This window comes from Salvia splendens, chromosome 18, assembly GCF_004379255.2.
Source record: "Salvia splendens isolate huo1 chromosome 18, SspV2, whole genome shotgun sequence".
NCBI classification, from domain to species: Eukaryota; Viridiplantae; Streptophyta; class Magnoliopsida; order Lamiales; family Lamiaceae; genus Salvia; species Salvia splendens.
Window position 1 is genome coordinate 21930468 of NC_056049.1, and position 27762 is coordinate 21958229.

At 33.0% G+C, this 27762-nt stretch overlaps 1 protein-coding gene across 4 annotated transcripts; it reads right to left on the bottom strand.

The window, feature by feature from the left end:
• Positions 1–14059: 14059 nt before the first annotated feature.
• On the bottom strand, positions 14060–27595 carry LOC121777382 (F-box/LRR-repeat protein At4g14103-like). Of its 4 annotated transcripts, XM_042174625.1 has the most exons (8): positions 26438–27595; positions 22542–22706; positions 22108–22454; positions 20241–20458; positions 19964–20062; positions 15177–16156; positions 14592–14756; positions 14060–14513 (listed from the first exon to the last, which is right to left on the bottom strand). In XM_042174625.1, exons 6-8 carry the CDS (start codon positions 16122–16124, stop codon positions 14166–14168), a joined length of 1461 nt encoding a protein of 486 aa, XP_042030559.1. In that variant the 5' UTR covers positions 16125–16156; positions 19964–20062; positions 20241–20458; positions 22108–22454; positions 22542–22706; positions 26438–27595; the 3' UTR covers positions 14060–14165. The 4 variants fall into 4 exon arrangements, with proteins under 4 accessions (XP_042030559.1, XP_042030558.1, XP_042030556.1 ...); XM_042174624.1 differs by lacking the exons at positions 19964–20062; positions 20241–20458; positions 22108–22454; positions 22542–22706; positions 26438–27595 and adding exons at positions 16237–16310; positions 18191–18209; XM_042174622.1 differs by lacking the exons at positions 19964–20062; positions 20241–20458; positions 22108–22454; positions 22542–22706; positions 26438–27595 and adding an exon at positions 18315–18405.
• Positions 27596–27762: the final 167 nt, after the last annotated feature.

Below are 27762 nucleotides of genomic sequence, written 5' to 3' on the forward strand. Positions count from 1 at the left end.
ATTACAAATATATTACTATTAAAATATAGTAGTACTAGATTTATACTCGTTATAACGATGTCAAATAAATTTGTGTACATTTGCACATAAAAATTAAAAAATTGTATTAAACGAGTTCAATGAAGATAAAGAATAAGAGAAAGAGTAAAAAAAGTAAAGGTGATTATATATTTTTATTTTTTATTAGAAAAGAAAAAAGATTCAACTTGGTTGAGATATTTCGAAAAAGAATATGATTCAACTTAATTAGGACGGATGATTAATTAACGGATGAAGTATAATTCTACCATTACATATTCATGTGAAATATAAAAACATAAGAAAATTTTCATGTGACAGCGTGTATCCCACAAAATTTTGTTATATGTTTAAGAATAATATGTTAGTCATCAAAATATATTTCATAAGTATTAGTCACGTTTAGTCCATTTTAATATCTTCTTATATAGCTATTTCTTATAGTACTAAGTACTCCGTAGTACTCCTATATAAGTATATTAGGGGCGTTTTTTCCACATTAATAAGTTTTTATTTATACGAGTAATATATTATAAGTATATTAGTGGATTCTTGTAGTACGCTCAGTACGGATCTTATTGTTTCAAATGGATTGATTTCAATAAAGTATATAAATCTAAAATATGCTCATTTTTATCATTTTAAATATATTGCACATAATAATGTAATCAAGAAATTATAAACGGTGACAAAAGTTTCCTAATCGCTAGAATATAAATTCTCTTTTGGATTATGACAGAAAATCTACCATGATAGTGCCAAGATTACTAGCTTCATTAGCAAATAAAATTGGATAAACCACAGGTTTTGATAGCTACCTGAAGTTGAATATGGCTGCCCATTATTGGAAGAAAAAAAAAATGGACTTTTAGATTCGTGAAACATAATGTAGATTAAGTCAACACTTGTATAATTTGGAATAGATTTGTGTATCCTAAATCAATTATAGATAGGAAATTATTTCAATATTCTAGAAATCATCTAAATAATTTAGGCGTACCCACCGCATACTGTAGAAGAAGTGACTGCATTTTTTTTAATAAATTTCATTTCAATTTTTAGAAGTGACTGCTTACATGATCATTTCTTGCTGCACTCTATGTATATCAAATTACTCGAGGCATTATGTAGAACGTAAATGATTACTTTTATTTACAAAGATATTTTCGTACCGATATAGGTATACAAAATGATTTATATATATAATCACCTCACGTGACAAATAATTCGTTGTTTTCAAAAAATGACTTAATTTAAAATATTCTTAATATTAAAAATGAGTAAACTACATAAATGATTCGATTCATCTTTTAACGCATGGTATAGTACTTCTGAACTCATGAATTATAATGTACGAGAGCATTGACAACAACGGCTTTTGGCACCATAATATATATGTACTGGTTGTGATTTTGGTATATGCTAATGCTCTAGCATGATTTGAAAAGTTGTAAATTAGGGCAAACAAGTTGTGTTCTTTTTCAAAGATAAAAATGCAGATAACAAAGTTGATTTATATGATGAATTCGGACAAGATATATAGGCGAAGAGATGCACTATTAGCTGAATAGTAATATGAATAATGACATTAACTTTAATTCCCCACCACAGATAGATTCACCTTCAATAAATTAATTAAATCAAATCCCCTAAATTCTCAAGTCACGTCATGATTACTTTTTGCATAGAGAATTTCTGATAAAAAGAATTATAATCGATATTGACTGAACATACAAAAAATATACTCTCAGTTGCATGACAACAATTATATACATAGTCATTATTAATAACATCGCTTTTAATTGAAGATCAATAAATACTTTACTCCGTATCTGTTTTACGGCAAAAAAAAAACAAAAATTGCATCTTCGTCACTCTTTCTAAATGCTTAATTAAATACATAGAGTTGAGTGTCGATTAATTTGAGTACTACTACATTAACTTGAGTTATCATTGAAAAAAAAATCAAGGTTGGTTTCGGTTAACAAAATGGACAATAAAAATACGAGTAACCTTTAATTAGTTATGAAAGAAATAAAAGTACTTGTAACATTTAAGCTATGGAAATTAAAAGAAGATTATAATAAAATGAATGAAAAGTGTTGATTGATATAGTGGGGTCCGAGAAAGTTTCCATTCATGTCTAATATTGTCTGTGGCAGATCAGACGAAAAAATATGATATGATATGATATGCTACTAAATTTAATGATGATATGTTTATGTATCAATTTATGTGGAGTATGTATAGTGTATAGGTCTTCAAACTCCAGGCTATAGCCTGCAACTTCAAATAGTGTTTCTCTGCGAAAAGATAGAATGAAATCATATTTCATCATTTCCCTAAATCGTATTCTCCTTTAATTTATTTAGTTCAAACTAGCTAGTTAATTCTCCTTAATTTAATTTATTTACTTCAAACTAGCTTGTGTAGTTTAGGCTTTAATCTCATTCTTGATTCTCTTCGATACTTTTGTTCTTCTTAGTTTTTGTGCTTATGCTATTCTCACCGGTTCTCGTCTCTTTATGTTTGGATACACAACGCTCAATATATAAATGACCCGTATTTTATGTTCAAGTTATTTGCAGTTTGCGTTCTATTTTAGAACTGTGATGAATCTATTAGTACCTCCTTTGATAAAGGAAAATCTTAGATAGAAACCCTGCTTATTTTATCGTTGCTGTTCATATTTAGCTCCAACATTTTATATCATAGAAAAAATGAAGATATCCTCACTATTCACAATATTAATTAAATATCTACATGCATTAAAGGAATTAGATTTGCATGTGCATTATGACAACGACTGCTATAAAATCTAATCCAATGTATGCTGTATTTGCGTAACTGCGTTATGCATTATAATCAGGGCATCTATAAATATAGACGAGATTTCTTTTTAAGTTCTTCTCATAAAAATAGTCAATACCCATTTATGAAAATGTTTTTTCGTTTTTTACTTTATTATCTATGGGTCATAGCATCCATTACACTATTTTAATTATTTTTTTTCTCATTCTTTCTGATTTTACCAATTATGCAATTAAATCAGTTTCATCCGTAATGGACTATCTCTATACAAGGGAGTATATAATTTAAAACTGATATATATATATATATATATATATATATATATATATCCTATTTAAATTGATATACAATTACTTTTAAAATACAAAATTTCATTAAAATTAGAAAAATTACATAAGTATTTTGTTCATCTCAAAGCATGAGAATTTGAAAAGTGAAAAGTAAGTCGATCACGTTAATTCGAAGTGAATGAAATATCATACCACAAAAATTAAAAGCAAAAAAAAAAAAAAAACTCAAACTCACCCGCGTAATAAAATATGAGCAAGAATCCAAGCCTCCTAGCTCAACTGGTTGAGAAGAGAGGCAAGGATACCGCGTCATCCTAGAGGTCGCGTATTCACCCTTGGGAGGCGCATCTTGGGGATTAATTTCCCTGGGGCCTAGTGGATTCACTGTCCTGACTCCAGAGCTTCGGGAGGTGATTAAGCCTGTACCCGTGCCTGGACCCAGGAGCTGGGGGAGGTGAAAAATCCTGGACCCGTTCCTGCGGGGCTGGTGGACCCATTGGGTCCCACCTTGACAACGAAGCGTAGCTTGGTAAGACGCTTCACCTCCGACCGTTAGGCCGGGAGTCCGAGTCACTTCGGGGATAGGTGAGGAACCACTGTCGATTCTCATTTTCAAAAAGAAAAAAATAATAAAATAAAATATGAGCAAGAGCAAGTTGCAGAATTCACAACCCAATTGTATTAGAATAGTTATTGGAATTTTTCTATTTTGTCTTGTTCATTGTTTCGGTCTGAGCCTTGGGCTTTGCCCCTTATTTTATCTTGAAACAAAGGCGAAAAACGCGGTTTCTCTTGGTAGGAAATTGCTTTTTCAATAATGTGAAAAAGTTTATATTATATATACAACAAAATTTGTGAAAATTGATTAATGTATATATAATTGACAGGTTATAGTGACAATGTTCACTAGTAGATGTCTCCTAAATGGATGTTATAAATACATAGGATATATAAGTCAAAGTGATGAGTATTGGAGTGGCAGTCTTATTCACTGCACCCCCACCTCATATTTCACATGCATGTTGAAACACATGAATTAATTCACACATTCAACACCCCAACTAATTTTTATTTTATTAGGTAATGTTATAAAGATTTTAATTTCTTGTTCTCTAAAATCTTACCACTCGATCATATAAATATAACATCTCTTGTATAGCCAACCAAATCCAAATCCTCACATACTCTATTTTCCCTCAAGGTGAAATGGCCCACGAATATGTAGAGATCTCCTCCTTTTTCCAAGCAAATAGATTCTCCATCCTTAAAAATTTGTGTTCAGTCTATATTCGCATTATTTGTTTTGTTTCATATATATTCTAATATTTCAAAAAACTTTATGGATGATATAAATTCTATAAATTAGTTAAAATTAAAATTCGTTTGATTCATTTTTTCTATAACTGTATGTGTTGAAATTGGACCACTTCTAGTTGTGGGTTGTTATTAATATTAGCTTGGGCCAATATTATGAGGAGCCCAACTGGAGTAATTATTGGGGCCCAATCCCTGGTGGCCCAAGTTCAGGCGTCTCACTTACCTGATGCGCCGGATAGCCGACACCTGGCACCTCCATACGGATCCTGCATCTGGGTCGTCCGATTTATTTGTTTGTGCATGTTTAGGAGACGGTCACTCTCCTCTCTCGTTCATTCAAATTTTTTTTCTATCTCTGTCTCACTCTCGAAAAGTTCCTCCGCCTTCTCTCTAGTTTTCCGGGGGTTTTAGCAGACGATTTCCTTCAAGCTCTCGTTTCCACCGACGATTTCCTTCAAGCTCTCGTTTCCACCGACAATTCTCAGTTCTAAAGAGATGTATCAGTGTAGTTTGTGTGTAGTTTGTGAGTTAGGTCACTTATTCGGTTCCCTTCTCAAAACTAGGGTTTCGGTCTTCTCCGGTGATCGATCCTCCGTGTGCTTGAAAGTGTTGTGTGGGAGTTTCTTGTGAGCAAGGCTGTGTTCGAAGGGTGTTTGTGGATCCGTGTGTTGAGAAGGTCGTGGTGTACGGGAATCAGTGAGATCTAGGGTTTCACTGATCTCAGATTGGGTGGTCCGTTCAGCGGTGCTCGTCTTTGTGACTTGCTGTGAGGATTGGGGAGGTCTGAGGCCTAGTGCAGTCGCTGCTGTGAACTGAGCCATTTGTGACCGGATTCTCTGATTCTGTTCTGTTTCGTTTAGCAATTGCTTAGATCCTTAGGGATCATTTTCTTGTTATACTAACTCTTCTACTTAGTGTGCAGGTGGTGAAATCGACCTAATCTAGGGGTCTGGAGTCTGACGAGGATCCAGTTCTAGTTAGGGTTTCTCGATTGTAATCTGTTACTAGTTAGATAAATTGTGTAACAATCTTTTGTATTGTGGCTTGTTCTTTCTGAGTCTAGCCAACTCAGTAAGCGGTGTAACACAAAAGAGGTCCTAGTAACTAGTGTCATGGTGGTCTGATTGATAAGGCTAATTTCATGCATTGGTTAAAGAGTAAAATCCATTTGTTTGCAGGGTCTAACGCATATTTTAAGCCAGGTGTGTAGAAGGTTTTCGCCAGATCCAGGAAAGAAGAGGGCAATTACATGGTCCAAGGAACTGGCGAATAAGTGAGCAATTTGGAGGAAAAACGACTAGACAGAGGAGATAACGAAGCTGAATGGTAGAATGGAGATTTCTACGAAGGCTTCTAGAAGATCAACTCCGCACCTATATAAGGAGGAGAGCATGCAAAAAGAAGGGAGATCGGAGAGTGGAGGACTTGTGACCAGATTGTGGCTCATAGCTTACTCACTTGGGGGAAATGTTCGGGAGATCGTAGGGTAGTTTTCGGGTTATTTTGTGCTACTTCGTAGTTGGGCAACACCGTCCTCACAGAGGGCGAAGAAACAATTTAATCGCTTTCATTTTAATTTTCGTCGTGAATTTCACCGAGCTTCGTTGTTCGAAGCTCGGCTTTGTTTTCCGTTGAATTTCCGTTGGTTATTGAAGTTTCTGTTTCCGTATTTGAGTTACTGTTAATTTCGAGCATGGATGCAATTAGTTTTAAGTTTGTCGAGGTACTTTGATTTTTGCGCTGTTCTACTGAGTTTGCGCAGAATTGTTGAAGGCTTGTGTTGATCGGGATAGATCGGTTGAATCAGAAGTTATGGAGTTGAATTTGTTGATTGATGGGTTCGGAATGCTTGGATCCGGAGTGGATTAAGCATCTGACGTTTGGATCTGAAATAGGGTGGTCGGAGTTGATGCCGGATTTTCGTGTTTTCATTTCATTCTGTCTAGCGTATGTAGATCTGTTTTATTTCCGGCTAATTGCAAGTTTCCGACGTCCACACTTTTACATTCTGTTTGAATCTGGGTTTGTGCTATGTTTTCTTCATGTTCGCATTTGATACAGGTAATGAGATGCGCGAAAGTGTTGGTTAATCTTTTAGTTGTTATTTGCAGCTTTAATAACGTACTTTCTGTTTGCGGAAAATAGTCTCCACCGTTTTCCTGTTTTCTGTCTAGTCAAATTAGGAAGTTGATTGCTTAGTCTAAGAAGTTAGTTTAATGTCTCGCAGTTATGAGAAAGTTTAATGTCGGCATGATGTTTTCAGTTTCCTAGGTCCGGTGTTTACTTCGTTCCTAGGTCTAGTAGTAGTTACACCTCAACCTAAATTTGCGTGGCAGCAGCCGCTTTCTAATCAGAATCTTCTAAATGATTTCTTACGCATCCATCTTAGTGGGATCGACCCCTTGCTTCTCTATACTAGTCTATAGTATAACGGGTTGAGGGATCTTTGAAACGCGAGAGTTGTGTGTCCAACGACCGAGTCTTCTATATCCCCTTGAGTTCCTAGACCGAGTGATCTAGTGGATTCATTGGACTTAGTAGCTCGACCTAGAACAGTAGAACGCAACACATTCTTAAGCTACCTTCACTGATCCCTAGAGTAAGTAAATAAAATAACGAATCAAGCTTTGATTGGTACTAGTATTTAAAGTTCATAACATCCATAATAGTTTTTAAGATATTAGAATTAAATTAAATGTACAAAATAAATAGCACTAACATGAACTAAATAAGAGCAATGCTTACACGAATACATGTAACATACTATTAAGATTTTTCTTTGACTTGGGCTAATAGAACTAATCCTCACATACAATGCTCTTTGTTAAGTGTAATTAATTTATTGTTATTATATGGAACCGAACAATTTATGGAAGCATTTACTATATTGGATATGAGTATTATGAATTGTTGAAAAAAAATCATCAGGTCAATTTGGCAATTTTTAAATTATTAAAATTAGCTGATTATATCATATTTTTAAATGATTTTCTCAATTAACCAATTAATTGGTATTCTATGTGTCTTCATTTGTTAATGTATAATTTGTCTTTGATAATTTTCACCTAGAGTATCAAAAGATAGGCTTAAAATAAACGTAAGAAAATTGCTAAATGCTAAAGACATACTAATAGAGTAATAGACATAAAAATGAAGATACTAAGGATTTTTTTGGCCTTGAGTCAATTGAAAAAATTGTCACAATTATGATACAGAATAATAGACCATTTTCGAAAATTATAGGATTGATAAAAAGATTGAACAAACTTGATGGTTTTTCATCAATTTGCCCATAAACAAAAATGGAAATAAGAATTCTAATGAATGTATAGAGATAAAATATCTTTATATAATCCTAGTTGGATAAAAGTGGCTATATTAGGAATAACAAATGGGATGGGATGAGCTTGCCGAATAAGCCAAGCATAACTTATCTCTTGAGAAAAATCTTATTTCAACAAAATTAATATAAATATTAATGAAACTTCACATATACCGGTTGAGAATATTCAGCAATGCAGTAAATTAAAATATAAGAGTATAGTATAAGATAATTAATATTATAATGTTATACGTAATTTAAAAATTGATTTGAATATCATTATAGAATTTATCCAAAATCTCTAGAGATGCAAATCAAACCCTAAAAAGGCAAAGAATAACGTATCATGAAGCTAAGCAACCTAGGTATGTACCCTTTAGTCAGTAATAATAGAATTATTGTCACAAAGTAAAAAAGATATCTCACTTTTTGTTTTGAGAAGATTTTGTAGATAGCTTTACCCCATAACCGATAATATGGATTCTGCAAAAAGTTGAAAACTTGAAAGCAAAAAATTTAAAAATTTACTGACATTTTGTAATCATTTTTCACTTTAATGCACCTTGGAACTAATAATTTATTACTTACTTGTGTGTATGCATAAATATAAATATATATTTGTTGGAAAATAGTACTAATAAAACTATAACATGCATATTTTTGTTGTTTTCCTCTTATTTCGTTATACGTGCAGCAATATTCTTCCAAGTGTGGAAATCACAGAATAGAATTTAGAATAATTAGAATTGTTTTAAAAAGATAGGATAGTAGGGTGAGATATGATAGAAGACTGTCACATTTAGTAGTCAAAAATTCAAAAAATGGACAAAGTTGCAGTCCTCCTTTTGCTGATGGTGAAGTACATAAACCTTCAGCGCGCAGGGAATATGTAAGTACTAATCATTAGCTCAACATCAATGTATATGTATCGATTTTGAATATTTCTTTTTAACAAAAATTCACACCCTAGAGATTTATAAACTTATGTCACTTTCACCCTTCCAAGATTAATTTATTTGAATGGGATGTTTATATTGGGAACCGGGCAGGGACGGACCTAGCTCAGGCAAAGCCTCCACTCCAACGGGGGCTTGGCCGGCGCCAGACCATTACCCTGTCATGGCCGTCCCCTGAAGTATGCGTGGACAGAGTGTGTAAGATAGAAAGAGGGGATGAGGAAAAGATTTAGAGCACCCGCAACGCGGGCCGTGGGCGTTCCGCGTTTCGTTCATCCGGAACGAAACCGTAGCGGAACGCGTTGTGGCGCTACGTTTCGTCACGGTTCCGTGCCCATGCCGTCCCGGGTGCCGTCCGCACGAGACGCGGCACGGTCTGTGCCGCCACGCGCTTCGGCAACGTGGCTCTCCCCGCGACATGCGTGACGCCCACTCGCTGCCCCGCGAGTGGGCGTCGTCACGGTGACGCAATAATTTGATTTTTTTTAAAAAAAATCAAATTTTTTAAAAAAAATACTTTTATTTATAAAAATTGTTTTTATAATTAAAAACAATTTTTACAAATAAATGAATACAATAAATTCGTAATATCCCATATATATTTGATGGACTTGCGAATTTATGAAACCATTCTTGGTTGTTTCTCTTTTATAGAGACAACCTTGAATGTTTTATGTTCCACTTTCGATGTGGGACAAACTCATTCTTGGTTGTTTCTCTTTTATAGATACAACCTTGAATGTTTTATGTTCCACTTTCGATGTGGGACAAACTCATTCTTGGTTGTTTCTCTTTTATAGAGACATCATTGAATGTTTTATGTTTCACTTTCGATGTGGGATAAAATCATTCTTGGTGGTTTCTCTTTTATAGAGACATCCTTGAATGTTTTATGTTTCACTTTCGATGTGGGACAAACTCATTCTTGGTTGTTTCTCTTTTATAGATACAACCTTAAATGTTTTATGTTCCACTTTCGATGTGGGATAAAATCATTTTTGGTTGTTTCTCTTTTATAGAGACATCCTTGAATGTTTTATGTTTCTCTTTCGATGTGGGACAAACTCATTCTTGGTTGTTTCTCTTTTATAGATACAACCTTGAATGTTTTATGTTCCACTTTCGATGTGGGATAAAATCATCCTTGGTTGTTTCTCTTTTATAGAGACATCCTTGAATGATTTTGTCCCACATCGAAAGTGAAACATAAAACATTTAAGTATGTCTCTATAAAATTGTATTTTAAATTATGTCATTTTTTTTAGGATTTTAATTATGTCTTTTTTTATTTTTTTGAATTTTAAGTTGTATTTATATTTTATGTTGTAATGTTATTTTAATTTTAATGAAGTGTGTTTGTTTTAATTGAATTGGATTGGAAATAAAAATAAAAAATGAAATTGAATGATTAGTAATTTAAGGAACGGTTAAGGAACGGATAAGAAACGGAGGGTTGCAGGTTCCGTTCCTTAGTTAAGGAATGGAGTAAAAAGTATAGTGGGGCCCTCAAATAGTGGTTTAAGGAACGAGATAGGAACGGTATAGGAACAGCGTTGTGGATGGCCTTAGGAGGAAGTTTTATGGAATATATGTTGAATTAATAAAAAGTAAACCTAGGGATAGGCTACATAGAAAGTCACACCTATTAAATCCCTTTTCTCTATTAATCTAACAAGTATTTTATTTTCCCATCACATTTATTGTTTTTTACATTTATGAAGTCAAACGCTCTCCTGTCTATTTTAATTATAAAAATATACTTTTATTTACCAATCTATATTTAACTAACTAATAGGTGTTGATTTTTCAATTAATTAGATGGTTAATTTAATTTTTCGATTCATTAGACGACCAATTTTTTAAGAACAATGAATATAGACTCTAGAACATTATTTATTTATTCAATAAAATTGTGATAGTGATTTGTGATTAGGAATTAGGGTTGTAATCTGTGATTTATGTTTGAGAGTAAAGGTTTATTAAATTTTTTATTATAATTATTTCTAATGTCTTATAAATAATTGTAACCTCATTATATATAAAATTAAAAATTTTAATAATATTATTAATATTAGTAATAATATTATTACTATTATCAAAAAATTCAGCATCGGCTTGTATAAGTTTCTGGTTCCGTACCTGGAACCGGGTACTCCATAAAAAAATAGAATACTCATTCTATCCCAGCTAATGTGAAGCGTTTCATTTTCGACACTCGGGACATATGATAGATAGTTTAAACGATATCAGGATATCATAAGGTTTAGATAATATAAGGAGGATTAGGGTGGGTCGAGTGAAGATGCACTAAGAATCGCACGATTATTCGGATATATGTATCATCGTCTATATGTAATGTCGTGTGTTGCCACTAATTATGGATTTGCCTGTTTGCTGGTTGGATCGCGCTTTTGCCTCTAGATGACTTTCTTCTTTCTTTGTTGGAATTGTTGATTAGCTTGTAGTAGTATTGCTTTGTCTTTACTTTTTTTTAATAGACAAATAAATATAAATTTAAAGATCGTGTTATGATGGACTTCTATTCAAAATATTTGGCATAAGACATTACTACTCTAACATGAGGCCTAATCACATATACTTTGTCTTTACTCTTTTATTTTGGGTGTTCCACTGAGCATGCGACTTTATGTTTTGCTTGTAATTTTGTTTCACATTTGTTTATCATTTTGCTCACCATTCTTCTTTTAATGATTTGTTGTATTTTTTCTGTAAAATATTATTCTTTGCATCTCTAAAAAAGTATTTTTACTTTTTTGTCATTTTTGTACATTGATCAAAGTTGTTACTTAGTTAAACTGTGCAAATATCTTTTGAAATTTTCTTGCGTTCAACTTTATCCATTAATTTTTGTTATATGCGAGAAGTAAAATCACACAGATACACACACACACACACTATAAAAGGCTATATAAAAGGACTTCAAATTCGCACGGGCGAATGAAATTCTTAATAAACTGGAGTTGTAAATATTTAAAATATAGTACTTATTTAAATTGTTGATCCCACCACCCCAATGTGTAACCCGAAACCACTCATATCCACCCAATCAAATAGGGAGTGTTTCTTCTTCTTTTTTTCCTTTTTGTAAGTAGCAATTACAAGAAAAAGAATGATGAGTCAAACAACTTTCTTACATCAATAGTAGTTTTATATTTTAATATAAATATAATCGACCACAAACCCTAATCCAATGTAGTTATCAATTGCTAATATTCTGAGGTAATTAAGTTATTACTCCATGTTTTAGAAAAAGAAGAGTGTTGTTTGAAGAAACATAGAAGAGTAGTGGAAATGGAAAAGGAAGTTTAGGTAGCAATCTCATGATTAAAAATATGCACTAACAAAATGTAAGAAAAGATTGCAAGTTGAAGCATAAATTAGAAGTGCTGAATTCCATGCAACAATGAATGCACTTTCTCTCTCCTTTCCCAATTTTAATCATTATATACTGTGCCCTCACATTCACATTCACATTCACTTCTTCCTTGTCCCTTTTCTTTCTCTCTCTCATCTTTGTTTTTTGGCCTTTTCTTTTTATGGCTTTTCTACAAAAAACTATTCTCAAATTCATATCTCTCTCTATATGATTCAATTTTGTTGTTAAATTATTAGATTTTTGTTTTGGGTTAATAATGGAGTAGTAATTTACAAAAGAAATCAACGCATCCGAGGCAAAATCAAGTATTCTTCATGAAAAATGTAATTGAATATCTTAATATTGTTAAGGACAAGAGAAAATAGAATTTTATTCGAAGTTATTCTAATTTCATATTAGCATAAAAAAATTTGTAAGATAATGGAGGATTAACTACACTAAGAGAGTGTTAAATTATCCGAAATTAAATTAATTTGATATTATTATCTAAGATTGAACTGCCTAAAAATAGTTAAGATGGATTTTATTCTAAATCCACCGAACAAATAATATTAAGTGACTAAATCTTATATCACTATACACTCACTCTTTTGTCCTATAAAAATATAACATTTGGAATGGCACGCAAATTATGCACAATTGATAAAATAAAAGAGAAATACAAAGAAAAAGTAAATCACACCATTGATAAAGTAAAAGAGGAATAGAAAAAAAGTAATTATATTATTGTTAGCAGAGAATGAGTCCACTTTATTTTTATAGAAAGAAGGGAGTATCTATTTTAGTAGTACTACTATACTATTGATGAAGAGATAAAAATGATTGAGGCTATTCTAGTTTGAAGCAAGGGTGCATCATGGGCTCATGGTTCTATAATAGCATGGGATGGTGCATCATGGGCTCATGGCTCTATAATAGTACACTTCTTTTTCTACAGTATTTATTGCAATTCAAAAATACTCGGTACAAGTTATTAAGTATTTGCTCATGAATAAATATTCTATTTTGACATGACATGAATTTTTTAAAAATACATAAAGCTGAGGTAGAAAAGATTACTAAAATGAGTTATAGTATATAGTAGTATTAATTATATAGTACAATATTAATTTTATAATAAAATGTAAGGAAATAAATTCATGTAAAATTTATTTATTAAAAGTAGTAATCTTGAAATAGGAGTACACAATTGAAATAATACCAAAACGAAAATATGAAAATTTAACAACCGAGTGTAGAATGTACGAAATTCAACATATTTCAAATTCTAGCCTTTTTTTTAAAAAAATAAATAAAAATCTGGCATCAGAAAACAAATTTTACACATGGTAAACATCTACTTATTGATCCAATTTAGGAATCTCAATTTGACGTGATATGAATTTTAAGAAATAAATTTAATGAGTAATGAGTGAAATAAGTATATGGAAAAAATTATTGAAATGTGAATCTACTTTTACATGCTTATAAATTTCATATTAAAATGAATTTGAGTGAAACAAATTAGTGAACTATAAATTCATTTACCAAAAATAACAACATTTGGTTGAAAGTTGAAACTTTATTAAACTTGAATTTGGGATCCTAGTAGTATCAAATTTTGGAAAATGCAGCAGATATTGTAATTTTGATGCAATCACATTTGTATAAAACTTCTGAAATTTGGCTTTTAGAAAGTTGGGATAATTTTTGCAAAATGCACCTAAAATTCTGGAAATCATCTTTGAATTCTAATTTCTAAAGTTGCACCAAAATGCACAAAAATGCACAAAATGCGCATCACAGTAAAATTCAAGGTGCACAAAGCAGAGATTGCATTTCATTTAATTTAACATATTCAAACTGATTATCAAAGCTAGAGCATAGTAATGCATTGATCACAGATTTTCAACAATCCCCAATCAATTCAAAACAGCAATAGTTCAAAACAAACAAGGACACATAGATAGCAAATCCAAAAGATAGAAATGGTCTTAGCAAGTTATAAATTATAATGTCATCAGTTCACCTTATTAAGCTACCTAGTTTTTGTTTTGATGATAAGAAAGAGCGATTTACCGGCCGTATTGGATACATTGACCGCCCGTACCCGAACCACATTTCCAAAACGAAAAGTCAAACATCTTGATTGTTCCAGAAGCAGAAGCTAAACCGATGGATATTGAAACAGATAGACATGCTACCTGAACGTTGTGCAATGTGTAGAACTCTTTCGGATCCAGCATTTCTTCCTTTTGCGTGATGTTTATCTTCTCTAAAGATTTTCCATTCTCAAGGAAGAATCTGATAAGCTCTATCAAGTTCTTCAGGTCGCCGCCCGTGAAAATCTCAATTTCTTTCAGCTTGTGCGATATCATAGGGAAGTCGATTTTCCTGGACTCCCAACTGATTTTCCAGGGGTGCTGAAGCATCATCAACCATATAAGTTATAAACATACACTCTACATGCTTCAAAAAACACGGTATCAAAAAATCTATACCTCAGTGAATCGGATACATAGAGCTTCAAGATTACGAGAAAGCTGGAGTAGCTTTATTAGACCCTCCATATGGTCCTCCGTGAATTCCATATTAACCTTCAAGCACCTCAGACTGTCGAGAGTACTGAAGTCGCCAGCATATTTTTTAAATGCAGGAGAGTAGTACTAACAAAGAAGAAAGCACATGATAATTACATTTACAGATATGAATATCCATCACCAACTTGTACGCAACTTATAAATATATACTGATACACACAACTAAAATATATACCCTTAAAATCTACATCAAATTTAACATAGTGTTGTGAAGGGAATTATTCCAAATTCGTTCAATAAGAAGTTTTTATAATGGACCTCACAGTACTAACAGAATGGTCAATCACTCAAGCTGCACAAAACTACCACTAACATGTCTCTAAGCTGCACAAAAATACCACTAACATTTCTTTAAACTGCACAAAAACACCATTAACATGTCTTTAAAATGTACAATTATGTCAAAAGTATTGCAGGAATTCAAATTAGAAGATAAAAAATGATAGTAATATGCTACCATGACTATAGTATTTAATCTACACATACCAGGACAAAATTTGGCGACGCTGATAACTCCTGGACATGACGAATACCTAAAACCATAGCACCTAAGTCCCCTGGTGTATTTTGATATCGGAGCTCAATGGAGGCATTCTTCAAAAATAGCATATCCGATGATTGACTGAGATGTAGCACTGGCCCTATATACCAGAAAGATACAAGGTTTGGAGTACGAAGTTCCAGCTCACCGTCGAACATGCACGTATAATCCCACCAATAAGGGCCATTGTTTACAAAGTTGAAAGTCCTAAGCTTATTGGCACAAATCTTGAGATGGTTTCTCGTCACAAAACAACAATATTCCAGAGATAAAGTCTCAAGAACACCACAATCACTGAACACGTTCCCAGCTATATCAGAATCATCAAACTGGACGCCAACCAAATTTAGGGTCTTGAGATATGAAAAGCTTGCCAACGGTTGCAACTCAACCAGACTGTTAACGCCCTGTATAAATGCGTCAACGTGAGTGGGTACACCACAATGAATTGGACACTGCAGGATTCCATATCCAGTAAAAATATCAAGTTCTTGGACTTCTTTCATAGCGCAAAGATATAAAAGCGAATCAAGCTGAATGGTATCACAGGCTTCACAGTGGAGCCGCAGTCTACAAATAGGTGATCTGATCACCATAGCGCACTTGACAAATACCCAAAATTTTATCACGCATTCATTGTAACTCAAATTCAAGCAGCGCTCCTGGTTCCAGAAATCTCTAAAATCGAAGTTCAAGCATGGTGTTGAATGCCAGAAGTATCTCCATTTTCTTGACAGCACGCCGGTTTTCACAACTTCATTCATGCTGAGAAACGATAGAATGTGGTCTAGGATTTCAGAGGGCAGACTACTTAGCCTGTCATGAGATTCCTGTTCAATAATTCTTTCGTTCTCAGTTTGTGTCCATTTTATATTTTTAGTCGAAATCTCCATTTCTTCAAATGCAGCAAATAGTGCACTTATCCCTGCAAACAATAGAAGAGCTCTTTATTCACCATAAAGATTTTTGTTTAATACTCACGATAAATTGAAAGACTAAAAATACCCTCAGGCTCCATTCCGTTTCATGGAATTGAAGTCTTCAATTCCAAATTCATATCCGCAAAAAAGGATTTGGAACTGAATTACATATCCAATTCATCCCAATAGTTAAATAACTACATACACATTGCACAAACACACACATTGCACACACTACAAACAAATTGCACACACATTGCACACACTACAAACAAATTGCACACACACTATATAATTTCTTCAAACTCTATTCTATATCGATTACATCATTTTTACCGAACAAAGGATTTGGTATTGAATTATAATACAATTCACAGAATTCCAATTCCAATTCCAATTCTGTGCACCGAACGGAAAAATTGAATCCAAAAAAAAAAGTCACTGTGAAAATTGAATACATGCTTTACTTTCTCATACATCTCAACCAAGATTTTTTAGGAGAAGTCTATGGTGTTCATTTCTATAACTGGATCTTATAATACTGCAGCTATACATTAATACCATGTCCCGAGACAAACTCAACATTAATAATCAAATTTCTAAATGCATATAAGAAATGTTCAACAGATACAGATCCAAGTCTGATATGAGCAACAATAACAGATGCAGATTGACAAAACAAACATTCAGGGGTGTTCAGTTTACAAGATTGTATCTCAGGATTAAATATGTAGTGTGTTTGGTTCATGAGATTCAATCCCACAATTCAATCCTAGATGGGTAATCATGGGATAATTAGTCATAGCTAACTCTCTCCAACTAAAATAATCTCATAATTCAATCCTATATTATATCGTGGTACTCTTTTATCTAGGAAACCGAACACCACCTCAATGTATTATAAAGGCTCGTGCAGGGATTAATATCTAAACAATCAAATGATTTACACTTTATAGAAATTAAATTTAAATGAAAATGATCTTAAATTGGAGGCAAATGTATCAAAATCCGTACAATCAATAAGATAATTATCTTAACAACAAGAGGCTCACTGCAAATGAAAAGACAGTTTTTGACTTCAATAGAGAACCTATAGCAGGGAAGAGAGGGGGTGGGGCAGAAAAAGTCACTGTCAGAGATAATATCCAGATTGAACACATGCTTTACTTTCTCATACATCTCAACCAAGATTTTTTTGGAGAAGTGAATGGTGTTCACATTTTAATAGCTGGATCCCATAACACTGTTGCTATACATTAATACCAAGCCCCAAAAAAACTCAACATAAATGACCAAATTACCAAATGCATATAAGAAATGGTCAACAGATACAGATACAAATCTGGATATGAACAGCAATAACAGATGCAGATTGATAAAAAAACAGTCAATGAATTATAAAGGCTCATGCAGTGATGAATATCTAAACAATCAAATGATCTTAAATTGGAGGCAAATGTATTAAAATCCATACAATAAATTATTCATAAGACAATTATCTTAACAAGGAACTCACTACAAATGAAAAGACTATCTTTGGCTTCTCGAAAAAAGCAATAGCGGGGAAAAGGGGGAGGTGGGGCAGAAAAAGTCACTGTAAAAATTTATCATCCAAAGAAAATACCCAGATTGAATGCATGCTTTACTTTCTCATATATCTCAACCAAGATTTTTTTGGAGAAACGTATGGTCTTCACATTTCTATAACTGGATCTCATAATACTGTCGCTATACATTAATACCATGCCCTAAAACAAACACAACATAAATGACCAAATTGCCGAATGCCTAAAAGAAATGTTCAACAGATACAGATCCAAGCCTGATATGAGCAGCAACAACAGATGCACATTGATAAAACAACCAGTCAATGAATTATAAAGGCTCATGCAGTGATGAATATCTGAACAATCAAAAGATCTAAATTTCATAGAAATACAATTTAAATCAAAATGATCTTAAATTGGAGGTAAATGTATTAAAATCCGTACAATCAAATAATTCAATAAAGATAATTATCTTAACAAGAAGAAGCTCACTGCAATGGAAAGACTATTTTTGACTTCTCGAGGTAACCTATAGCGGAGAAGAGAGGGGGCGGGGAAGAAAATTCAGCCAATTGAGTAGCGAAGGTAACAAGGTTTCACAATTCACTAATTATACCTAAAGAAAGAATATTTTGACAACGCGGATACAGCCCCTCCTCCGAAAAAGTTACTAAAGAAAAAGTTGGATACATCAAATAAATAAATTTAAAAGCGAGAGTACATAAATAGGAAGAAAAATCCAACATGGATCATGGTATTTACCACTGAGTGGTATCACATGAATGTGATTTCATTTATGCCAAGTTGCCAACCAATATGCTGTATTTGTTATTCCATTAGTAAAAGCATTATCCCATTTTATTTTGCCGGAAAATACTAATTATGTATCTAAACAACACGAAATGAATATGACTGAGTTAATAACTTACTGAATTAGCAATAACAGGCTATTAACAGCCAATCAGTATGAGACCATAAATCATTTTGAAAATGTTTTTCGATGTCGCTAATAATGAACTGTACTACATTATTATCTGCGAAATAAATAAATAAAGAAAATCCTCTGCATGACTGTGTCTAATATTCCTATTATATTTTGGAACGTAGAGATGTTTAATGTTTCCATAGAATATCAATGGTTACAATTGAATATCTCAGAAGTTTACAATTGAATATCTCAGAAGTTTATTCTTGGAAACTATAAATCCAAAAATAATATTCGAAGAGACTATCAAATGCCATTCAAAAACAAAATACTTCTGCTGAGCATTTCAAATATATTAAGCAGAGTGTTACCAAAGCATGAAAGATACAGTATCATTTTAATTTTAGCACTTGCACTTGCACTTGCGCACCCATGTAAAACAAAGATAGCAATGTCTATCATACAAATTAAGATATGATTAAAATATGTAAAACTTTTACATGTATGAAGTTGATGTCATAATTTATTAACTAAGAGCAATTTGTGTTGTATTCTGCCAAGTAACGTAACTTAGCTTGGTTTTTGTAATTTATGTGTCCTGGTACACCCATCAACTACAGGATAAAAATATAGGGAAAGGAGAATAAACTACCTCAATTAGTAGCAGTTAAACTAGATAATGTCTGATAAAGAGAGGATAATCAAGGAAATATAAACTACAGTAGGAAAACAATTAGAAAAGCTATTGCCATAAATTTTTGGATCCTTGAATAGCCAGTTTATCTCTTTACTTGTTTTACAAACATCTATAGGTAATGCATTGGTACAGAAGGGTTGTCTGTAAAAAAAAGTAGGAATCAAGTTAGACTAAAGAAAAGACACCACGAGACTAGATGAGGATAGGGGCAAGGTACTCTATCTCTTCTCGAATTATTATTTAACTGTTTTTATTCAATTCTCTCCAATTGAAAAGAAAAATGATCGTTTTCTACATTTTTATGCCTCTTTAACTCCATCGTATATGAAGTAAATAACATTTAATACAGCTTAGCAGCTAACACTAAATTAACAAGAGTCCCCTACATGTAATTCACCATTTTCGTTAGAGCCAAAGAATATTACATTCATATATCCAGAGGACCAGATGACAAAGTGTAAGATGGCAATGATTCAAGAGATATGTTGAGAAAATCCTTTTATCTTCTTCCACCTTAAACAGGCTAAGGATATAGATCCAAATACCTAGGTAAATGTTCTAAACTATCTTGCACGTGCAACATTATAAGCATACTAAGCAAGTTAGTAGACGAATAAACACCCAATTAGAGTGGTCTTTGAACCTCATTTCAATGCATCTTTTCTCTTGACAGGAACCCAGGAACCATAGAGCAATTTCCTTCCTTCCGCTCTCCACAGCATCACTGCCATGAATCACATTCCTGCACAACCAATTCAAGTCAATACGCAGCTACGGTTGGAAACATCGAGGAAAGGAGCGTGCAATACAACAGCATAAATCAAGCCATTGATTAGAATACATACATGCAGTTATGCTCTATCAATAAGTGAAGGCTTTTGTTACAACTAGTTGTATGAATTATGAGAGCATTATATTACCTGCCAATATCAATGGCGTAATCACCACGGATGGTGGCAGGGCTGGTGGTACAAATGATCTTTCTCCCGGTGGCTACGACATTCTTGCACCTCCCACACAATGGCAACAACAGGGCCAGAGACAATGTACTTAAAGTAGCCATTGAAGAAGGGCTTTGCAGATAAATCAGCATAATGCTTCTCAGCAAAAGCACAATCAACGGCCATAAACTTCAACCCTGATTCCAAAACAGATGCACTACTTAAATCTATATCTCTAAAAGTGAGATAAATCTCAAAGCATATCACCACTTATTCATTTTAGATGGGGTAGCAAGCATATAAATTTACAAAAATAAAATCGCACAAATCTCGGGTGTGTTACATCTCTAAGTACATAATCAGTGAAATCAATCAACAATGAGTAATCACTAATCACAAAACAAAAAATTTAAATTATCACTAAAACGACGCCAGAATCTTAAAACAATGCCAGAAAATGACCGAGATAGAAAATGATTGAGGCTATTCTAGTTTGAAGCAAGGGTGCATCATGGGTTCATGGCTCTATAATAGCATGGGATGGTGCATCATGGGCTCATGGCTCTATAATAGTAATACACTTCTTTTTCTGCACTATTTATTGCATTTCAAAAATCACTTGTACAAGTTTAATACTCCATCCGTCCCAAGATAAGCGACTCGTATTTCTTTTTAGGATGTCCCACTATAAGTGAGCCATTTCCATTTTTAGCAAAAAATTCTCCACATACTTTATTCTCTCTTCACTCCTCTACTTTTCTCTCTCTCATACTTTACTCTATCCACTTTAACTATTTAAATATCAATTCCTTAAATCCTGTGCCCAAAAGAAATGCTTCACTTATCTTGGGACGGAGGGAGTAAATATTTCCACGGTTCATGAATAAATATTCCACTTTGACATGACATGAATTTTACATAAAATATAAAGCATGTGTCATAGAATTTTTAAAAGAATTAAAGACACTCAATAACAGGTGGAGAAAGTACAAATTTTGACACATTTTTTAAAATATTCTGGCCAATCTTGTGAATATTTTTTTCAAACTAAATAAAAATTTGGTATCGGAAATCAAATTTTACACATAGCATGCACTATGCATCTACTTATTTATCCCAAATTAGGAATCTCAAAATTTGACTTTATATGAGTTTTAAGAAACTAATCAAATGAGTAATGAGTAAAATAAGCATATGTAAAAAATATTGAAATGTGAATCTACTTTTACATGCTTATTAATTTCATATTAAAATGAATTTGAGTGGAATGAATTTATAAAATATAAGTCATTTACCAAAAATAACAAAATTTGATTGAAAGTTTAAACTTTAATTTGGGATCCATGTAGTATCAAATTTTGGAAAATGGATTTAGATCTCCGGCAGCACCGCAGCAGACATTGGAATTTTGATGCAATCACATTTGTTTAAAACTACTGAAATTTGGATTTTAGAAGGTTGGGATATTTTTTTGCAAAATGCACCAAAAGTTCTGGAATTCATCTTTGAATTTTAATTTCTAAAGTGCACCAAAACGCACTAAAATGCACCAAAATGCAAAACACAGTTTTAATTCAAGGAGCACAAAGCAGAGATTGTATTTCATTTTCACCAGAATTTAACAAAAGATTCAAACTGATTATGAAAGCTGAGAAATACAATAAAGCATAGTAATGCATTGATCAACAATCCAATCAATTCAAAACAAACAAGGACAGATAGATGGCATATCCAAAAGGAAGAAATGGTCTTAGCAAGTTATAAATAATAATGTCATCACCTTATTATGCTACATAGTTTTTGTTTTAATGATAAGAAAGTGCAAGTAGAAGAAAGATCACTTTACCGGCTATATTGGATAGATTGACCAGCAGTACCCCAACCACATTTCCAGAACGAATAGTCAAACATCTTGATTGTTCCAGAAGCAGAAGCTAAACCGATGGATATAGAAACTGATTCACATGCTAACTGAACGTTGTGCAATGTGTAGAACTCCGGATCCAGCATTTCTTCCTTTTGTGTGATGTTTATCTTCTCTAAAGATTTTCCGTTCTCAAGGAAGAATCTGATAAGCTCTAACAAGTTCTCCAGGTTGCCCCATGTAAAAATCTCAATTTCTTTCAGCTTGTGCAATATCATCAGCCCTGGGACGTCAATTTTCTTGGATTCCCAACTGATTATCCCGGGGTGCTGAAGCATCATCAACCATATCAGTATAAACATACACTCTACATGCTTCAAATACCCCCAAAACATATGGTATTAAACAATCTGTACCTCAGTGAATCGGATACATAGAGCTTCAAGATTATGAGAAAGCTGGAGTAGCTTTATTAGACCCTCCATATGGTCCCCCGTGAATTCCATACAAACCTTCAAGCTCCTCAGACTGTCTAGAGGACTGAAGTCGCCAGCATATTTTTCAAATGCAGGAGAGTAGTACTAACAAAGAAGAAAGCACATGATAATTACATTTACAGATATGAATATCCATCACCAACTCCATAAGATATAGTATACCCTTAAAATCTAGCAAATTTAACATAGTGACGTGAAGGAAATTATTCCAAATTCGTTCAATAAGAAGTTTTTGTAATGGACATCACAATACTAAAAGAATGTTCAATCACTCAAGCTGCACAAAAATAGCATTAACATGTCTTTAAGCTGCACAAAAATAGCATTAACATGTCTTTAAGTTGCACAAAAATAGCATTAACATGCCTTTAAGCTGCAGAAAATAGCATTAACATGTCTTTAAGCTGCATAAAAATACCATTAACATGTCTTTAACATCTCTATTACATGAGCTGCAACATCCACCCTCCTCCTTTAATATTTAAATGGTATTATAGCCCTATAGTAAATCATCTCAAGTAATATGATAGTAAAATATTACATTGCTATACTATTTAATCTACACATACCAGGACAAAATTTGGCGACACTAATAATTCTTGGACATGGCGAATACCTAAAACCATAGCACCTAAGTCCCCTGGTTTATTTTGATATCGGAGCTCAATGGAAGCATTCTTCAAAAATAGCATATCCGAGGACAATTAAAAACCGTAATTATCTTAAAAACAAGAAGCTCACTACAAATGTAAAGACTATTTTGACTAAACGAGAAAACCTATAGAGGGGAAGAGAGGGAGCAGGGCAGAAAAAGTAACTGAGAATATTAATCATCCAGAGATAATATCCGGAATAAATACGTGCTTTACTTTCTCATACATCTCAACCAATTTTTTTTCGGAGAAGTGTATAATATTCACATTTCTATAATGGATCACATAATCCTGTCGCTATACGTTAATACCATGCCCCAAACATAAATGACCAAATTGCCAAATGCATATAAGAAATGTTCAACAGATACAGATACAAGCCTAAACTGTTATGAGCAGCAATAACAGATGCAGATTGATAAAAACAAACAATTGATGAATTATAAAGGCCCATGCAGTGATGAATATCAAAACAATCAAATGATCTACATTTTGTAGAAATTCCAAAAATATGAAAATGATCTTAAATTGGAGGCAAGTGTATTAAAATCTGTACGATTAAATAATTCAATAACATAATTATCTTAACAACAAGAAGCTCACTGCAAATAGAAAGACTATTTGTGAATTCTTGAGAAAATCTATAGCAAGGAAGAGAGGGGGGGCAGAAATAGTCACTGAGAATATTTATCATCCGAGTTAATATCCAGATTAAATACATGCTTTACTTTCTCATACATCTCAACCAAGAATTTTTTGGAGAAGTGTTTGGTGTTCACATTTCTATAACTAGATCACATAATCCTGTCGCTACTCAACATAAACGACCAAATTACCAAATGCATAAAAGAAATGTTCAACATATACAGATCCAAGCCTGATATGAACAGCAATTGCAGAGGCATATTGATAAAACAAACAATCAATGAATTATAAAGGCTAATGCAGTGATGAATATCTAAACAATCAAATGATCTACATTTTATAGAAATTAAATTAAAATCAAAATAATCTTAAATTGGAGGCAAATGTATTAAAATCCGTACAATTAAATACTTCAAGTTCAATAAGATAATTATCTTATAAACAAGAAGCTCACTGCAAATGGAAAGACGATTTGGACGTCTCGAGAAAACCTATAGCGGGGAAGAGAGGGGGCGGGGCAGAAAATTCAGCCAATTGAGTAGCGGAGGTAACAAGGTTTCCCCATTCATTAATTATACCTAAAGAAAGAATATTTTGACAACGCAGATACAGCCCCTCCTCCGAAAAAGTCACTAAAGAAAAAGTTGGATACATCAACTAAATAAATTTAAAAGCGAGAGTACATAATACGGATGAAAAATCTGACATGGACCACGGTATTTTCCACTGAGAGGTATCACATGAATGTGATTTCATTTGTGCCAAGTTGACAACCAATACGCTGTGTTTGTTATTCCATTAGTAAAAGCACTACCCATATTATTTTATCGGCAATTACTAATCATGTATCTAAACAAAACGAAATGAATATGATTGAGTCAATAAATTCCTGAAATAGCAAATAGGCCATTAAAAAGCAATCAGTATGAGACCTTAAATAATTATGATAATGATTTTCAATGTCGCTAAACAATGTGCTTTACTAAATTATTATCTGCAAAATAAATAAAGAAAGAAAATCCTCTGCGTCTAATATTCCTTTTATATTTTGGAACCTAGAGATGTTTAATGTTTCCATTGAATCTCAATGGTTACAATTGAATATCTCAGGAGTTTATCCTCGGAATTTATATATCAAAATAATATAGAAATAGACTATCAAATGCCACTCAAAACAAAATACTTCTGCTGAGTATTTCAAATATATTAAGCACAATGTTACCAAAACATGAAAGATACAGTCTCATTTCAATTTTAGCACTTGCACTTGCACACATATGCAAAATAAAGATAGCAATGTCTATAATACAAATAAAGATAAGATTAAAATATGTAAAAACATTCACATGTATGAAGTTGATGTCATAACTAAGAGCTATTTATGTTGTATTCTGCCAAGTAACGTAACTTAGCTTGGTTTTTGTAATTTATGTGTCCTAGTACACCCATCATCTACAGGATAAAAATATAGGGAAAGGATAAAAAAATCCCTTAATTAGTAGCAGTGAAACTAGAAAATGTCTGATAAAGAGAGGATAATCAAGGAAATTTAATGCAGTGTTACAGAAAGGTTGTCTACAAAAAAAGTACGAACCAAGTTAGAGTAAAGGAAAAGAAAAAGATCATGAGACTTGATAGGGATAAGGGCAAGGTACTCTATCTCATCTCGGATTATTATTTACTTGTTTTTATTCAATTCTCTACAATTGAAAAGAAAAATAATCTTTTTTCCTACACTTTTATGTCGCTTTAACTCCATCATATATGAAGTAAATAACATTTAATACCACTTAGCCGCTAACACCAAATTAACAAGAGTCCCCTACATGTAATTCACCATTTTCTTTAGAGCCAAAGACTATTACACTCATATATCCGAAGGACCAAAATGACCAAGTGTAAGATGGCAATGATTCACAGAGATATGTTGAGCAAATCCGTTTATCTTCTTCCATCATGAACAGGCTAAAGATACAGATTCACATATCTAGGTAAATGTTTTAAACTATCTTGCACGTGCGACATTCTAAGCATACTAAGCAAGTTATAGTACTTCTAAATCAAGATCAGTAGACGAAAAAACACCCAAATAGAGTGTTCTTTGAACCTCATTTCAATGCAACTTTTCTCTTGACATTTCAACTCTACATTCTTACACATTTCAACATTACTATTGTTTTAGGCTGTCTGCAATCATCCATAGATTTGAAAACTTCCTTTTTTTCTTTTTGTTTTTTCATTTTTTTTAATACCTGCAGATTTTCTATACAATTAGTCATCAGACAAGTAATATTGCAATCATTGAATATACGTGTAAAAAACTAAACATGATTGTTAATCAAAGTTAAATTCTTTACAAATATGATAATACATCTATTGAAAAAATACCTCTCAAGCGAGAGAACAGCAAAAAAAATTGGCAACTTATTTGTTGTGCCCTATATAAAACACCTGGAAAATTATGAATAATAATATATATTCTGTTTACAAGAGAGATGTGAAGCAGTGTCCACATACCTTAGCAACAAGAGTGCACAGAGTCAAAGCATCACATCATCAAGCCCAATCAACCTTGCAGAACAGAGTAAGCATTTTTTGTATCCACCCACGAGGTAAACATAGAAGGCAGACTGAGACATTATCCAAAGAGTCTGTATTCACAACAGTGAAGCCACAGAGCATTCGTCCAATGTAGCAGAAAAGGAGCAAGTTTGGAGGACAAATCATGAGCTTAGAGTTGAAATATAGTCTACAACCCAAATTTTCTCACGAGCAAACAGATCCATGATTGCTAGATTCTTGAGTACTACTTGAACCATCAATCTACTCAAGATCAATGACTTGGCAATCTTATAAGTAACGTTCTTGCGCTTAATACAATCGCGTGAAAGAAGATTCTCAGCAACCTCACCTCATATGAGAACTCTCACCAAGACTTCTTTGGTTACTAAAACTTGCAATGAGATGTTTTGTTAACCTGTCCAGTGTAATCATCATCAAGAAAGCAAAGTTCTCGAACCTTCTTCCCAGCTAAAACATGAAAGAGCTCATTCAGCTGCTTCATTATGTGTTATCCGTACACACATTTGATCCTTATAAGTTGAGAGAGCCATCTCTTATAAGTAAAGCCCAATTGATAAAATACCAAAACATCGAAGTTCATTCTCATTAATATTATCATGCTTCACAAACCAATATATGTTGAAAATTAAGTAAAGCATCGAAGTCCAAACATACTTCCATCTTTTCGATAGCAAGCTAATCCACACGGCATTTCTAAAATCAGCGTGGGAAAGCATGAATCTAGGGTTCTTAATCTGCTGCAAAGCGGAATCCATTTGCATGATCAAATTCAAGCATTCAGAGAACCCCTATTTTTTCACAACAATCGGCAACTCTCTGCGAATTCGAAAGAAAACGAGCCCTAAATTCATCACAACACAGAACGCCTGAACCTATTTCTGCAGCTAAAATAAATCCGTTGCGATCTCTTATCAATATAAAGGCAATACAGAAAAATCCATCCTCCCTTCAGTAATTAAGTGTAAATTGGGAATCAAAACCTGACAACGCATTTGATATTGAAGCAATCCATCCAAATTGTGATCGGATGCTGTCCATTATTTTTTGTTTTGTACATAAAAATGACGCAATTTGATCTAATCAGATTTTACTAATTATATTATGGAAATTGCCTTGATTTTACTAATTATATCAGTCTATTGGATAATTAATTAATAGTAACAATTTAGTATCACATGTAGTGATGTGATCAAACTTTTGGATAATTGCAAAGAATTAAAACTTAATTTGTTTTTCATACTTTTTTTAAAATTATAACT

Excerpts from the sequence above, each read along its gene's own strand:
- LOC121777382 (XM_042174622.1), bottom strand. The coding sequence starts at position 18,390 with ATGTATCCAACTTTTTCTTTAGTAACTTTTTCGGAGGAGGGGCTGTAT. Across the intron at positions 16,157-18,314 it reads TCAAAATATTCTTTCTTTAG|GGATAAGTGCACTATTTGCT; the intron begins GTATAATTAGTG and ends TATTGTTTGCAG. Across the intron at positions 14,757-15,176 it reads CGTCGCCAAATTTTGTCCTG|TACTACTCTCCTGCATTTAA; the intron begins GTATGTGTAGAT and ends CTTCTTTGTTAG.